The sequence below is a fragment of the Linepithema humile genome, chromosome 3 (genome assembly GCF_040581485.1).
Source record: "Linepithema humile isolate Giens D197 chromosome 3, Lhum_UNIL_v1.0, whole genome shotgun sequence".
Lineage (NCBI taxonomy): Eukaryota > Metazoa > Arthropoda > Insecta > Hymenoptera > Formicidae > Linepithema > Linepithema humile.
Window position 1 is genome coordinate 6,086,454 of NC_090130.1, and position 13,258 is coordinate 6,099,711.

Here is a 13,258-nt window from a genome sequence, read left to right on the forward strand (position 1 = left end):
AATTTTGAGGTAACGACCTCGAAATCGCTGACGAAATCCAAATTTGACACAGCCGTTTTAACGCGAACACACGTTTTCATTAGAGTTTCGTCTTCATGACCGCATATTTCGGATCGCATTCGGATCGGATTCGCATCAGGCGACAGCGAAGGTCAATCTAAAGCGTGAATAGCATTTTTACCTTTTCCACTTCGATTCACAAGTACGATATTTTCGATCGTTGTTAGATCAGATTCGACAACGATGGAGTTTGGTCGATTTACTAAATAAATGTGTAATGTTATTTAAACTATATGTTAAATGTTTATGTGTGAGTTCAAATTAATAAATTTCCTTTCATATACAAACGACGTGTGACAATAATTCTAAAAAAATCGTGACTTTTATTCTTTATATCTATCCTTTGTTTCTTTAAAAAAAAAAAGTTTAATTCACATCTGTATGTGTAATTATATATTTTTACCAAGTGAAAACGTCATTACGTGTTTGCTGGGGACGGAGGACACAATATTTATTGAAGTAAGTAATAAATTCTGGATGTAAATGATTTTACAATTTATACGAACCTTCGATTTCAACTCAAGTATACACTTGCGCGACATATTTTCATTTTACGCTATTTTTATCACGAATTGATCGATAGACCAATCGTGTCTCTTTGATTTCAGAGAATTGCAATAATAGTTACCTATCTTTTAGCAGACATTAAGATAAATTCAACGAAAATGATGATATATAATTGCGCCTAATAAAACGGAGAATACAATTGATTGATCAATTCGCGATAAAGTAACAATATATAAAACATAATAATATATGATGTAAAATAATGATGCGCGCACTAACAACGTTCAATCATAATCGTTGATATTTTTGCGTAAATAAATGTAATCAAATGTTCCTTTAAATTGAGATGAAGCTTATTTTGCAAAAGTGTTGAGCAATTGAAGCTATTTCACGTAAATTGTTATCAAAATACTTATCACTTGTGGAATTTTATTGGCATTTTTAAAGACGAGAGAACAATAAAAAAACTATGTATTTTTGCGTGATATAGAGATCAACCGGATAATTGGAGTGATCTTCTTCCCGATACAATCGCTTTCAATAAAAGTAATTATGTCATTCTTTTGAGATAAAAATCGATGGACCGTAGATGAGGGTGGAAATTGGGGAGATATCTATTACGCGCGTACAAACGACCCGTGTGCGGATAATGAATTCGATTGTTTGCTGGTGGTATTATCGCCCTACTCCCGGTAATAACGGCCAATCGGGCAAAAGCAAGGGCGCCCGCTGTTACATTCGAAATATATAAATGGACCAATAACTGTTATACCGTCGTTCAGTCGGATCCCTCGATTCGCCGCTGATAAGCTGCGAGCGCCGGTCTGCTTTTTCCCTTTTTTTCATTACCTTCGAAATCTCTCCTTTTCTCTTCACAAATAATTTACGGAAAATCACAGCGTGCACGGTAAGTCACATTTAGATTTACGCGCCATCTCAATATTTCCCGCTGCAAAATCTAAATTGCGAATATTTTACGAAATTTCTTTCTCTTCAAACACGTAAATTAGTATACAACGTAGATATATTTTTGTAATATACTGCATGTTTTAATACATTTCAATTGTGAGTGTCCTTTTTAGTGCGTGCGTAATAATGTAAACGTTAATGATGGTATTTGAGTCCAATTATAGAATTTTTGAAAGGAATAAACCGGTAATTGCTACGAGCGGCATACATTTTGACCGGATCTCGCAAGGATTTAAAGCTGCGCGGTAGACCGTAATAGTTTCGAAAATTAAAGCATCCGCATCATCACGAAGTGTGCCTCGCGCACGTGTCATTCCGGTTTGCTTCCCTCTCCACTTTAAACCGGGCAAAGGCAAACCAATCCAATAAAACGGCTGATGCAACATGGCAAGACAGAACATCCGCCGCATCCAACGTGCTCTCACTCACATACTTTTTTTTTCAATAACTGGGCGCCAGGTCGTAAGATATCAAGAGACAGTTCCTGATTCAATGTAAATTAATCGCTACGTATTCATATATACAGTGTCCTTTCAATAAACGCGTTATTTTAAACTACGGATTTTTTAAAGTCAATTTGTCTTTTACTTTATACTAGTACTAACATACTTAAATCTTAGAGACAAGCGTATTATCTACTTGAAATTGAGTAATTATAAAAATTAAAAGTTTTTTGAAAAATAAGAGAGATGGATAGATAAAAACAAAATCATATTTTTTAATTAATCTTACATAGAATCTTTAATAAAATTTTTATTTAATGTCATTAATTACTTTGATTCCATTAAAGAGGTGATTGATCAAAAATTGAAAAATTGCAATAAGTAACAATTTTTTGTTAAGAAAAATTGATGCAAAATTTAAAAGAATCAGTTGAAAAGAAATGTTTTAGTGACAAGTGTGCTCTTCTATATATTACACGTAGAACTATTTATCGCCACGTGGAAATAAAATAACGTGAAAATTTAATACATTGCGAATAAATCATTTTTAAGTATTTTCTTGTGTGAAACTCTTGTAAATTTGCAAGTAAAATTTTATTAATTTGATGCATGTGTTATCTCTCGTGGAAATAGATTAATAATGTTCGATATTTATCGTGTGAATAAGTCCTTATTTCTCTTTTCGCTATTTCGAGAAAACGTGTTTCATCCCACATTCTCTTTCCGAGGACGAATTTAATGATTCATACATATGCGAAATTTTTGATTTAATTAATACTTTTTTCAGATGCGGTTGTACTCTACGGATCTCGCACATCTTCTGGTGATCGTCGCGGTAATCGATGCAATCCTCGGAAGCCCTTTGACACTCTTATTGCTGCCCAATGCATCGTACGCACGTGGAAATGTTGATCATTCCAACACGGCGAATAGACTAAAAGGCGATAAGCCGACCGGCGAGAGAATGGTATAATATCATCGATCGTAAATGTTTAATAAATTTAAGCTTCACTTTTCTTTCCTATCTTGCAGACTTACTGTACAATTTCTCGTTTAATTTCATCTTTATGGCGCATGGCGTTAGGTATTTTCTGTTTATGCTTTACATAACACACAAGCCATTCACGCACGTTTCTTCATGCATATTATTTTAAAAATTTGCATTCCAGAACGTCTTTACATCGACCTGGACCAAAGTTTTGCAAAATCCGCCCGATTCCTTAGAAGTTGCTGTGGGGTAAATATATATATATTCTATATAAAATAATAACTAATACAGAAACAATATATAACGTTCATTGCATTGATGTTTATTTAGAAGCCGAGTCGAGTTACAATGTGTGATGGTTGGAAATCCGCCTCCACAGATCTACTGGATTACCGGAAATGAGCCAGAAAGACAAGTTAGTTTTGAAAACATAACATTATTACATTAATTTGTTTCGCTTAATCCTCACCGATTTATAATAAATAATTGTAGCAATGTTCCTTACATTTATTTTTTTGTTGCTCCGGCAGATTCAGGAGCTGACCACGCGAGACCAAGAAACGAGTAACAGCGTGTCCACTGAGAGTATTAGCAAAATCTCTTCCACATACGTAATCGACTGCGTTAGACCTGAGGATCAAGGTTTAAAATATTGTGTATCCGTGTCTAAAAATGTAGTGGCCCAGTCAGCAGCAACGATACTCTTGGTTAATAGTAAGTGAGAACAATATTCCGCCGTGGATCACATCAATAAATACATCAATCGATAAAATGTAATCTCTTATTGCCTACAGCTACCAAGTCTACCAAGTGCAGCAGCGAGAGTCAGCCCACTATTACCTTGTACGCCGCTTGGAGATTCGCTCTTCAACAGAGCACGGTAATTCTTCCATGTAGAGCTGTAGGTCAACCAGCGCCTTATCTATTTTGGATAGATAACTTGGGCAACACTGTAAGTTCCGCCACGCACGAGAGACACACCGTTTTGCCCAACGGCGATCTACAGATAATAGACCTCGAGTGGACCGACATGGGTGAATACACTTGCAAGGTGAAATCGGGATATACGGAGAAAAGTATCTCCACATTCCTGTACCCCGTACTTCCCGTACGTATATAGTTAATTTCTGCAAATCTTTGGTATAATTTAGTATATGATATTTAAATGCACGGTAAATGGAATATTTAAAAATTTATCAATAGCAGGCAAATTATTATACATATCCATAATTTTTCATAATTTTCAATATAATGAAAAGTAATGCTTTTAACAGCAATGACGAGTGTGTAATCTTCTGTGTTTTCGTTTCAGGAATCATAAAGACAAATAGAAAATGTTGTATAAAAGGACTCTAAAAATCTCTGCACTTGCAATGCCTTTTGCTACAACTGTGTATAACATCTATTACACTCATCAATCTATACATTGTCTAAGTAGAATGTAATTTAATTATATAGAATGTATTAAGTACTTATTTTTTGTATTAGAAAGTTTATTATGTATTACGTATTATGTATTAGGTAGTTCCTTTTTTGTTACATTTACGATACCAGTGTTGCTCGTCCTCGAAAGCTCAATATTTGAGCGACAAATTCGCTTCCTACGTTGGATCAGCGCACAAAAGAAAGTATTTTTTTTTATCTTGCATGAAAGAAAGTTTGTAGGTGAATTTAAAGCAGTTTTAATAAATGCGACCTATACCATCTGCACTTTTGTAAAAATTTTTACTTCCACCACTTGTCAAAGAAACCTTGAAATTAGAAACCTAAAAAGATTTTTAATAAATAGATTTTTAATAAATTAACGTTAATTATGGCTTGTCAATATAAGCGCATTGTATCTTAAACTACTTAATTTTATTACATATGCTATATAACAATATTTATATTTTGTATGAGATTTATAAACTTATAACAGAATTCACAATAAGAATTTATTCATCAATTGTTTTAAATTACATATTACTTACCACTTATAAGTGTCCACTAAGCTAACTCCAAATGAGAATTGCATACTATTTCGTCAGAATAAAACATGCGTTTTTTGCGGCTTTTGCTATATCTCCTTTTCCTTTGCGGTTTCGTGTATTAATTATAATATGATGTACAAATAAGCGAAATGCTTATTTATTAAATCGATTTATTAAGCAGAAACGATATTTCCAATTCAAAGTGTATGTCAAAACCAGTCATAAAAAATGATATATTCTAAGAAGAATCACAAGTTGAATATTGCGCTTGTTGCAAAGGCCATCAATAAATACTATTGTTCTATTTATAAATGTATTTATGACGGTACAGAGTAAAGTCTAAAAATTATATGGGAAAAATAGTATGTGAAACACACATAGTATCACGCATCTCAACGTCGGATAAAATCGCGTGACAACTGGAACACATCCGTTCGAAATATTCGGAGATGCACCAAGAGGGAACAATAGGAGAGAATAGACGAAAGAAATGATGCATTTACGCTTACGGGGTTTAGAATCACATCTCCGTATTACGGATACGGTTCTCTAAATGCGTAACAGCCGTGATACAGAGCGGTGTAAATTCAATTTCGTGTACACACACACGCGCGCGCATATACGCAAGTTTACTCATTTACCTTTAGTGGCTCGTATCGCCTTGCATATTTCGATCCACGGTTGTCCGTAGGAACTGCAAACGTCACACACATTGTTAGTCGAGCTCGATGATGGTTTATGTTGACTAGTTTGATGCCCGGGTGTGCTCGGCGACGAGGAGACCTCTCCTTTTGATTTGCACATGATCGATGATAAATGACGTGAGAAATCGATCGTGGAAGGCGGGGGGGAGGCCGGTGCGCGGGTCTTGCGCGACGGCAGCGTTGCTGAGTTATACGACAGGTTCGACGAGGGTAAAGTGGCAGACGTTGATCGTTCCGACGACGGCGATGACTTCGCCGTCGATCGGATCGAGCGGTAGGAAGGTGAAGACAGGCGCATACACCGCAGAAGGTTGAGTCAATCGTTGATTAGTCCTTGAGAAACGCTGATTAGCTGTTCCTTCAAGACGCGGAAGGACGGTCGCACTTCCGGACAGTGTGCCCAACATTTACGCATCACCTGAAATCCATGAATTCGTAAGTTTGGGAGGATTCTGTAAATGCAATACACGACACGAAAGCGAAGAGGAATAACAATTCACCTCATAGACTTCCTTGAAACACGCTTTCGGTCGTTCCAGTATGATTCCTCGCTGTACTCGCTCGACAACTTCCGTATTCTTTAGGCGACCATAAGGCATTTTTCCGCATGTGAATACTTCCCACATAAGTACTCCATATGCCCACACATCCGATTTCGAACTAAAGCGTGTGTAATTCAACACTTCTGGCGGCGCCCATTTAATAGGAAACTTCGTGCCCCCGCTACTGGTATATTGATCATCGAGCACGTACCTGAAAATATGTGTCCGATCAGCTAAATTCACGGCACGCTTACGCGTTTCTTATTTCTTTCGATTAAGTTTGTTATCCCAGCACAATATAATACGGTAATAAAATAACTTACCTAGCTAAACCAAAATCTGCAACTTTTACTACGTTTTCGGATCCCACCAGACAGTTACGCGCAGCAAGATCTCTGTGTATGTAGTTATGCCTCTCTAAATACGCCATTCCTTTGCAAACCTGTACATTATAAAAATTATAAAAAAAAATACTTAAAGAGCCTGTACATTATATTATCATAAAATTATAGCAACATCTCTCTGTACGTTCTATTATTATCTTAAATAGAATTTGCATTACCTGTATACACATGTCTAACAAAAGGCCAACGTTTGCGCCTAATGAGGTTTCGTGACGGCGGAGGTAGTTGAGAAGAGATCCGTGTCGCATGTATTCCGTGACAATGTATATTGGTCTATCTTTACTGCAGACACCGTACAGCTGGACTAGGTTTTGATGTTGCAGTTTTCTAAACACAAATAAAATTATAAGCGCGAGTTTCAATAAAAGTTTAGAAAATAGAGAGTTATAATCAAAATCGTAATTAAATTAAAAAGATCTCGCTCGTGCGTATACTTGTCCATCGAAAGTTTCGATGCAACATAAAAGAAACTGGGTTGAAACTTACGTCATTACTTTAGCTTCTTCTATAAAGTCATCCTCAGACATGGTTCCCTCTTTCATCATCTTCACGGCAACGTCGATGGAGCCGCGCCACTTTCCTCTCCGCACGACTCCAAATTGGCCGGACCCGAGCTCCTCCAGCAAATGCAATTCCGCCGGGTCGATCTCCCATTTGTCTGCGAAAAAGCCGCCCGTTAAGTAGCGTCGAGAGAGGTCGAAAAAGGTTTTTTTATATCTCGTGTTCTTTTTTTGCATCTAGTGCTTTTTTACAGTACCTATTTACAATAAGAAAGAGAATAAAAGCTACACGAACCATGACTAAGACCGGCAGTGGGTGGTACAGGACGATCGCAAGGACTGGTTTTCAGTCGGCTGGCCAAACCGCCGCTGTTGTGTCTATGATAATTCACTAGGTCGGGAATGGAGCCGCAGCAGTGCTTTTCCGACAAATAAAATTCTCCGCGAGTGTTCTGTTTGATGTGATAATGCTTCACGTGGGGATGTGGCCTGCAACACCATGGAGACTCTCAGATTATCGGAAAAAGCCTCGGGCGATTGTTATGCAGAAAGCGCTTTTTAAAGTCAAGGATCACGATCAATGGAATTTTTCCATTTTTAGTCACTGATTGATAACCGTTGACTTACACTTTCGTGTAAAGGGAGAGTGTGTAAAGTCCTTTGGTCGAGGAATTACGAACGACGAAACAGCCCTCCTTATCTTCTTGCTTTAGCAACGATTCAGCGCGCTGTCTTGACATATCGCCTACGTACCATCTACAACAGCAAATAAATCGTCCGTTAGTTTATTTTTATCATTTACAAGCTTGCAATTTACGTAAAGATTATGCTAAATGATTGATAATTAACTCGAAAAAATAAAGAGACGTAACTAGGCTTTTATAAATCTACAGAAATTGAACTCGGCGTTTTACAGAGAAAAATATATACTATTACACTTACTCGTATTTTTGCAGTCCCAACAGTTCCTTCTCTTTAACGTAGTTGCTAGGAATATAGCCGATCGATCTGCAATTAAATGCGCGCCATATGACTTTGTGCAAGGCATTCTTCGCTAACACTGCAAATTACCTTCGACGAGCCTTCTATTTTGCCATGCATAAGTAAACTATCAAGCTATCGCGAATAATTATCGCTGATTATATAAAAGTGCCACTAAGATTACTGTTTGCGAATTGTACGCTGTAACTAATTATTTTCCATGATTGCTTTTTGATCACTGCGACGTGTGTCATGATGTAAAAACACAAGTGAAATATTGTAAGCTCGTTGTAAATTTGTTGTAAATAAATTTCGAAAGAAGTTTGCGTAAAATAATGTTTATAGCCGATTTGAAAAAGAAATATGTACCCATTCTCGTCCTTAACTTTCCACCAATGTTCCTGAGAATCATCCAGGACCTCGTACTCTGCACCCTGCGGTCATAAAAACACAGATCGTTAATAAATATTCTATTCAACGATGTATAATAATGTATAATATTGTGTAAAATTGTATGCCATAATCATTTTGAACTTTACGATATCTATTATTGTCTTATCCTTACCTTTTCGAGAGACAAGTCACCACCTTCGATGGCTCGAAACGGATACAGAGCCACTACGACTTTCGCCCGCAGCATTATCTTCTCCTAGAGCAAAATTAATCAACTTTTATCGCAAAAATCAGATAAAATGCTAGAAAAAAGAAAACTGCAATACTTCAACGAAATGACTCACCTTTGTTTTAGAGGATGGCGTTCCGGGTGTGCCGCCTGGCATTATCGGTGTCGAGGGCGTTCCTATAAAAATAAAAAAAAGAACGTGGAAAAATCAAATAAACTGTTCGAACACTTTTCACATCAGTTATTTAGTTTTCGAATAATTTGATAGCACAATACATTTCCTCACATTAGCAAACAATCGATTTACATTCTTTCGCACTTCATTTTCACAACGCTGTTGTTTATTGAAGCAAGAAGCAAAAGTTCCTAATAATTTGATCCGATAGCGGTCGACACACGATCGAAAATTGAATAATTACTTTTCGATTAAGCGCAATCGTCGTCGTTTCATTTCACCAAACCAAAAAAATTCGACAGCGACATTTCTATTCGCGTGGCGAGGATCGGCGAGAACTGAACGGAACATTCCGTCCGACAAGTGCACCACGCCGGGATGACAGCATACCGGACCGATGGACGCGAAGGACGATACCACGAGAGCAGTCTCCACCCTGTCTAGACAAAATCAATGCGACCTCAAACCTCCTACAGCCTCCCCACCAGCATCTCTTCAACGTTCAACGTTCGCACGTGTACGGCTCGTCGCGTGCACCATGACTGCGTGCGCTGCAGCAACCGTTTCCTACCATCAACACACAACCGCCGGGCGTACGTGTATGCCTGCACTGAAATCTAGAAAACGCGGTGGAGACGCGGTAGTACGTGTGGGAAATTAATGTTTCCAACTTCCAACTCCGAAGTTCGCGAGCAATCTGATATTCTACGAACGCACGCTTTCCTAAGCACGGCCTCTCATCGTGGGTATTACAACGTTGTTTAACCGCAGCCGAGCGAATTTACTGCTCATCGCGTGACATCTCGTATCTTATAATGTTCATCTCTTTAACATTTTTTTTCTCTCTCCCTTTCTTATCGCCTCTTCCGCCGAGTTTCATTACTGGAGGCAGCCCCCGGCGAAGAGGTTTCGTCCGCGAAAGTTTCTTTACAAAAAACACCCCGAGTATCTTCGTCATACCTCAGTTGCTTGCCCTTTGGGGAAAATTTTTCGTACCAACAAAAAGCTATATGACCAGAATGGAACTTTAAAAAACAGGAAAGTTACCGCTGGAAAAACTCTCGCGCTATTCCGCGCGAGTTAATATTACATCTAATCTTCCAAATTTTCTTTACAATAATATATCATAATGTTTCTATTTTTTAAATTATATTTTTTAGATTATTATATCAGAATAAGAGAAGAAGTAGAGTAAACGAGAATGTACTGGATAGTCTTTTCAATTATCGAGAGAAACAATATTCTCGATCGAACGAGTGTTTTCTCTTTTAAAACGCTATCCATTTTCGCATAGCGGAGATTTCCGCGCAATTTTTCAGTATACACACACGCCGTGCAACCGAGATTCATAGAGAAACTTTTCGTGAAGCATGAAGAGAATCTCAAGGAGGATATCTCAGTAATGAAAGTCTCGCTGGGACACAAGACCTGCGACGTGAAAAGAGGGTAACAAAATCCGCCGGAGGCGACGCTTCTTCTTTCGGGAGAGCCACTTCAAAAATATTCCGACTTCTGCGGAAATTCAATAAGTAGGAAAATCTTAAAAAGGATACACATAAGGTAAATGTCGCGCTTGAAATAGGGAATGTTGGGATATTGAGTCTTACTCTCGGATGATTCAAATATAAAATATATTGTTAGATGAAGAGATACATTTCGATACAATACAATTTCCGTTTACATCGTTTCATTCCTCTTTATACGTTTCCAATAAGATTGTCCTTTATATATATATATATATATATATATATAGAAAAAATTTCGCCGAGCTAGCTTAATATCTATTCTCGATTTATTGTTAATCTCTCGATAATTTTACATTTTTTGATACAAGGAATAACAGTAATAAAAAGCATATTAACATTCCGTTACAAAAACAGTGCAACCTTAGATAAACATCCGCTTATTTTCTTATCGATTTCAGTGATGTTGTTAGAGGTTAAATCGAGACTCTGCAATTCAACGAGATCAGAGAATGCGCCGTTATCTACCGTGTGGATGTTATTATCAGACAGTGCGAGATCTTTCAGTTTGTAGAGCCCTGTAAAAGTGTCGGCTTTAATATGAGACAGTTTGTTTCCACCCAGTTGTAGGTTCTCTAGCTTAGACAAATCCCGAAATGTTCCCGGCTCAAGAGTTCTGATTTCATTATGCTCCAGATGGAGTTCTTGCAGATTAACTAAATCACTGAGAAGCATTCTGGAAACACTCGTTATCAGATTATAATCTAGGTGGAGAAATTTCAACTTATTTAATCCTCGAAAGATGCCGTTCGGTAAAATCTGCAACTGATTGTGGTTTAACTGGAGAGTATTCAGTTCGGTTAACCCGGCGAAGGCGCCAGGCGCCACGTACAAGATTTTACTGCTGATGAGCGACAGGAAGAACAATCCGGGATTTAAATTCGAAAAAGAATCCTTATCGATTGTCGGGATATCATTCTTATTCAAAAATAGCCATAATAAGTTCGGCAAACCAGCGAACGAGTTCTTCGGTATCGAATTGATCTTGTTGAAGCTTAACGAAAGCGCTTGCAACTGTGACAATTCCGCAAACATGTGTTCTGACAATAATACTACGTTTTTGTTCAGATTAAGAATCTTCAAGTTGGGCAAACCGCGGAAGGATCCCCTCGTCAGTACAGATATTCGGTTTCCAACGTTCAGATTCAAAGTGTGCATCACCGTCACATTTTTGAAGGCACCCTCCTGAATCGCCAGAAGATCCATGTTGTTGAGGTTCAATTGATCATTGAAATACCATCGATCTTTGAAAGTTCGCGTAACTTTGACAAGCACTCTTTCGTTTTGGCAGACATTATAGCCGTCTGAAATCTTACAGATTGGTTCCTCTTGTTCCTCTTGTTCCTCTTTGTCCAACAAAGCTTTTGCCGAGACTATCAGAACGATTTGCGAGAAGAACAAAAGAAGTCGCCACATCGTTGATGTTCAGCAGTCGATGCTTCCGATTGAATAATATTAATGTAACTGTAAAATCGCTGCGTTTTACGCTTTATATACCGTCGAAGGGACGCATTTAGATATCGGAACAGTGTTGCTAGACGGACGCTTTTCTTCACGCATGCGTTTGGAAATCGGCCTCAATAAGCCTCAATAAGGTACTAATTCAGGTGAAAAAGGGCACTCTCAGGTTCTTAGTTTTAACTATTTAAAAAATTTTTCCCTTGTAGCCCCCTAAACTCTCTGGATTGTGTTCCGATATTAACTAACAGTATTAAAATACTACAGGTAGATAAGGTAAACAATAAATTACAGTACTGTTGGTGAATATCGGAATGCAGAATTTTTTGTGTCCAATAACGCTCAAACACTATGTATCCATATACACCACTGAATTCATAGATGTTACACCGCGCATGCGTGAAGAAAAGCATCCTGTCTAGCAACACTGCATCGGAATGACTTAGATAGCATCATCTTAGAGACGAAAAAATTTCCATGCTTACATTCAGGAAAGAAAAAGATCAATTCTAGACTAAAAGTAAATAAGGCTCTAAGTACCAATTTTTAAAAAATCGCGATTAAAATAAAAAACTGCTCAAAGAAAAAATAACTATTACAAGAAAAATAAAAATTTACTTGCAAACATCTGCAACAATTGGTATTTGGAGCCTTTTTTAAAAAATAGCGATTGGAATAAAAAATTACTGTCATTGCTAACAGCGTGTATAAAGCGCTAAATGCCATTTGTATAATAAATAACTTACAATACATTATTTACGGCACTTATTATACGATAGATTCTAAAAGCTATTTTTTAAAAAAGGCTCCAAGAGCCAGCTGTTGCAGATGTTTGCAAGTAAATTTTTATTTCTTTTGTAATAGTTATTTTTTTCTTTGTTTATTGTTCAATAAAAGAAAAGTTAAATAAATAAAAAGGTTATTCACATTCACTTATATTACAGTGGGCGTACTATGGCGTACCTATGGCATTTAGAGTTTTCCTTATTTTATCTCCCTTGAAACTTAGAGCGTTTCATACATTTTAAACTTATGATATGTGATATTGAACATGTTTTTTAACTGCATTTTTTGCTGTTGTTTTATTTTTTCGTAAAAAAGCACTTTCGAAAGTAAGTATAAACGTATGATTAAAATATTTAATGCGTTAATAAAAAAATTAACGGTTCATTTACATCTCTCTATTTCAAAATCTATATTTTGGCATTTAAAGCCTTATTTACTTTTAATACTGATACCACATGTCAAAGTTGAAGATAGAAAACACATGGTTAATTAGTAGAGAAAGCAGAAATAAATTTCTTGTGTTATCACGCTAATTCTTGTGTTTCTTCTAATATTTATCGCATTTTTAAAATATTTTGAAAAATATTGCTACGGTGGTACTCGACTTAGTTTTCTATTAATTTTTT

At 37.0% G+C, this 13,258-nt stretch overlaps 3 protein-coding genes across 10 annotated transcripts in view; 1 reads left to right on the forward strand and 2 right to left on the reverse strand.

The window, feature by feature from the left end:
• Nucleotides 1-382: 382 nt before the first annotated feature.
• On the forward strand, nucleotides 383-4,677 carry ImpL2 (Ecdysone-inducible gene L2). Of its 3 annotated transcripts, none has more exons than XM_067351052.1 (7): nucleotides 383-519; nucleotides 2,767-2,946; nucleotides 3,149-3,216; nucleotides 3,298-3,382; nucleotides 3,498-3,681; nucleotides 3,762-4,075; nucleotides 4,280-4,677. In XM_067351052.1, exons 1-7 carry the CDS (start codon nucleotides 442-444, stop codon nucleotides 4,286-4,288), a joined length of 918 nt encoding a protein of 305 aa, XP_067207153.1. In that variant the 5' UTR covers nucleotides 383-441; the 3' UTR covers nucleotides 4,289-4,677. The 3 variants fall into 3 exon arrangements, with proteins under 3 accessions (XP_067207153.1, XP_067207154.1, XP_067207155.1); XM_067351053.1 differs by lacking the exon at nucleotides 383-519 and adding an exon at nucleotides 1,323-1,474; XM_067351054.1 differs by lacking the exon at nucleotides 383-519 and adding an exon at nucleotides 1,883-2,030.
• The window catches only part of Btk (tyrosine-protein kinase Btk29A), a 32,515-nt gene continuing 22,530 nt past the window's right edge, over nucleotides 3,274-13,258 (reverse strand). For 3 of the 6 annotated variants that reach the window (XM_067351038.1, XM_012374104.2, XM_012374105.2), the window contains 13 exons: nucleotides 8,806-8,867; nucleotides 8,634-8,717; nucleotides 8,438-8,502; nucleotides 8,030-8,095; nucleotides 7,715-7,843; nucleotides 7,383-7,576; nucleotides 7,074-7,245; nucleotides 6,746-6,914; nucleotides 6,507-6,625; nucleotides 6,142-6,394; nucleotides 4,938-6,059; nucleotides 3,473-4,733; nucleotides 3,274-3,351 (listed from right to left, as the gene is read on the reverse strand). In XM_067351038.1, coding sequence (XP_067207139.1) covers nucleotides 5,958-6,059; nucleotides 6,142-6,394; nucleotides 6,507-6,625; nucleotides 6,746-6,914; nucleotides 7,074-7,245; nucleotides 7,383-7,576; nucleotides 7,715-7,843; nucleotides 8,030-8,095; nucleotides 8,438-8,502; nucleotides 8,634-8,717; nucleotides 8,806-8,867 — 1,415 coding nt within the window. In that variant the 3' untranslated portion in view covers nucleotides 3,274-3,351; nucleotides 3,473-4,733; nucleotides 4,938-5,957. Of the gene's footprint in view, nucleotides 3,352-3,472; nucleotides 4,734-4,887; nucleotides 6,060-6,141; nucleotides 6,395-6,506; nucleotides 6,626-6,745; nucleotides 6,915-7,073; nucleotides 7,246-7,382; nucleotides 7,577-7,714; nucleotides 7,844-8,029; nucleotides 8,096-8,437; nucleotides 8,503-8,633; nucleotides 8,718-8,805; nucleotides 8,868-9,109; nucleotides 9,298-13,258 lie in introns of those variants that run through there. The other 3 variants (XM_067351039.1, XM_067351040.1, XM_012374103.2) reach the window with 3 other exon arrangements.
• On the reverse strand, nucleotides 10,480-13,256 carry LOC105676329 (insulin-like growth factor-binding protein complex acid labile subunit). Its single transcript, XM_012374112.2, has one exon. It carries the CDS (start codon nucleotides 11,802-11,804, stop codon nucleotides 10,734-10,736), a length of 1,071 nt encoding a protein of 356 aa, XP_012229535.1. The 5' UTR covers nucleotides 11,805-13,256; the 3' UTR covers nucleotides 10,480-10,733.

Coding starts and splice junctions, on each gene's coding strand:
- ImpL2 (XM_067351052.1), top strand. CDS start 442: ATGTGTAATTATATATTTTTACCAAGTGAAAACGTCATTACGTGTTTG. Junction 3,217..3,297: donor TCCTTAGAAGTTGCTGTGGG/GTAAATATATAT, acceptor ATGTTTATTTAG/AAGCCGAGTCGAGTTACAAT. Junction 3,383..3,497: donor GAAATGAGCCAGAAAGACAA/GTTAGTTTTGAA, acceptor TTGCTCCGGCAG/ATTCAGGAGCTGACCACGCG.
- LOC105676329 (XM_012374112.2), bottom strand. CDS start 11,804: ATGTGGCGACTTCTTTTGTTCTTCTCGCAAATCGTTCTGATAGTCTCG.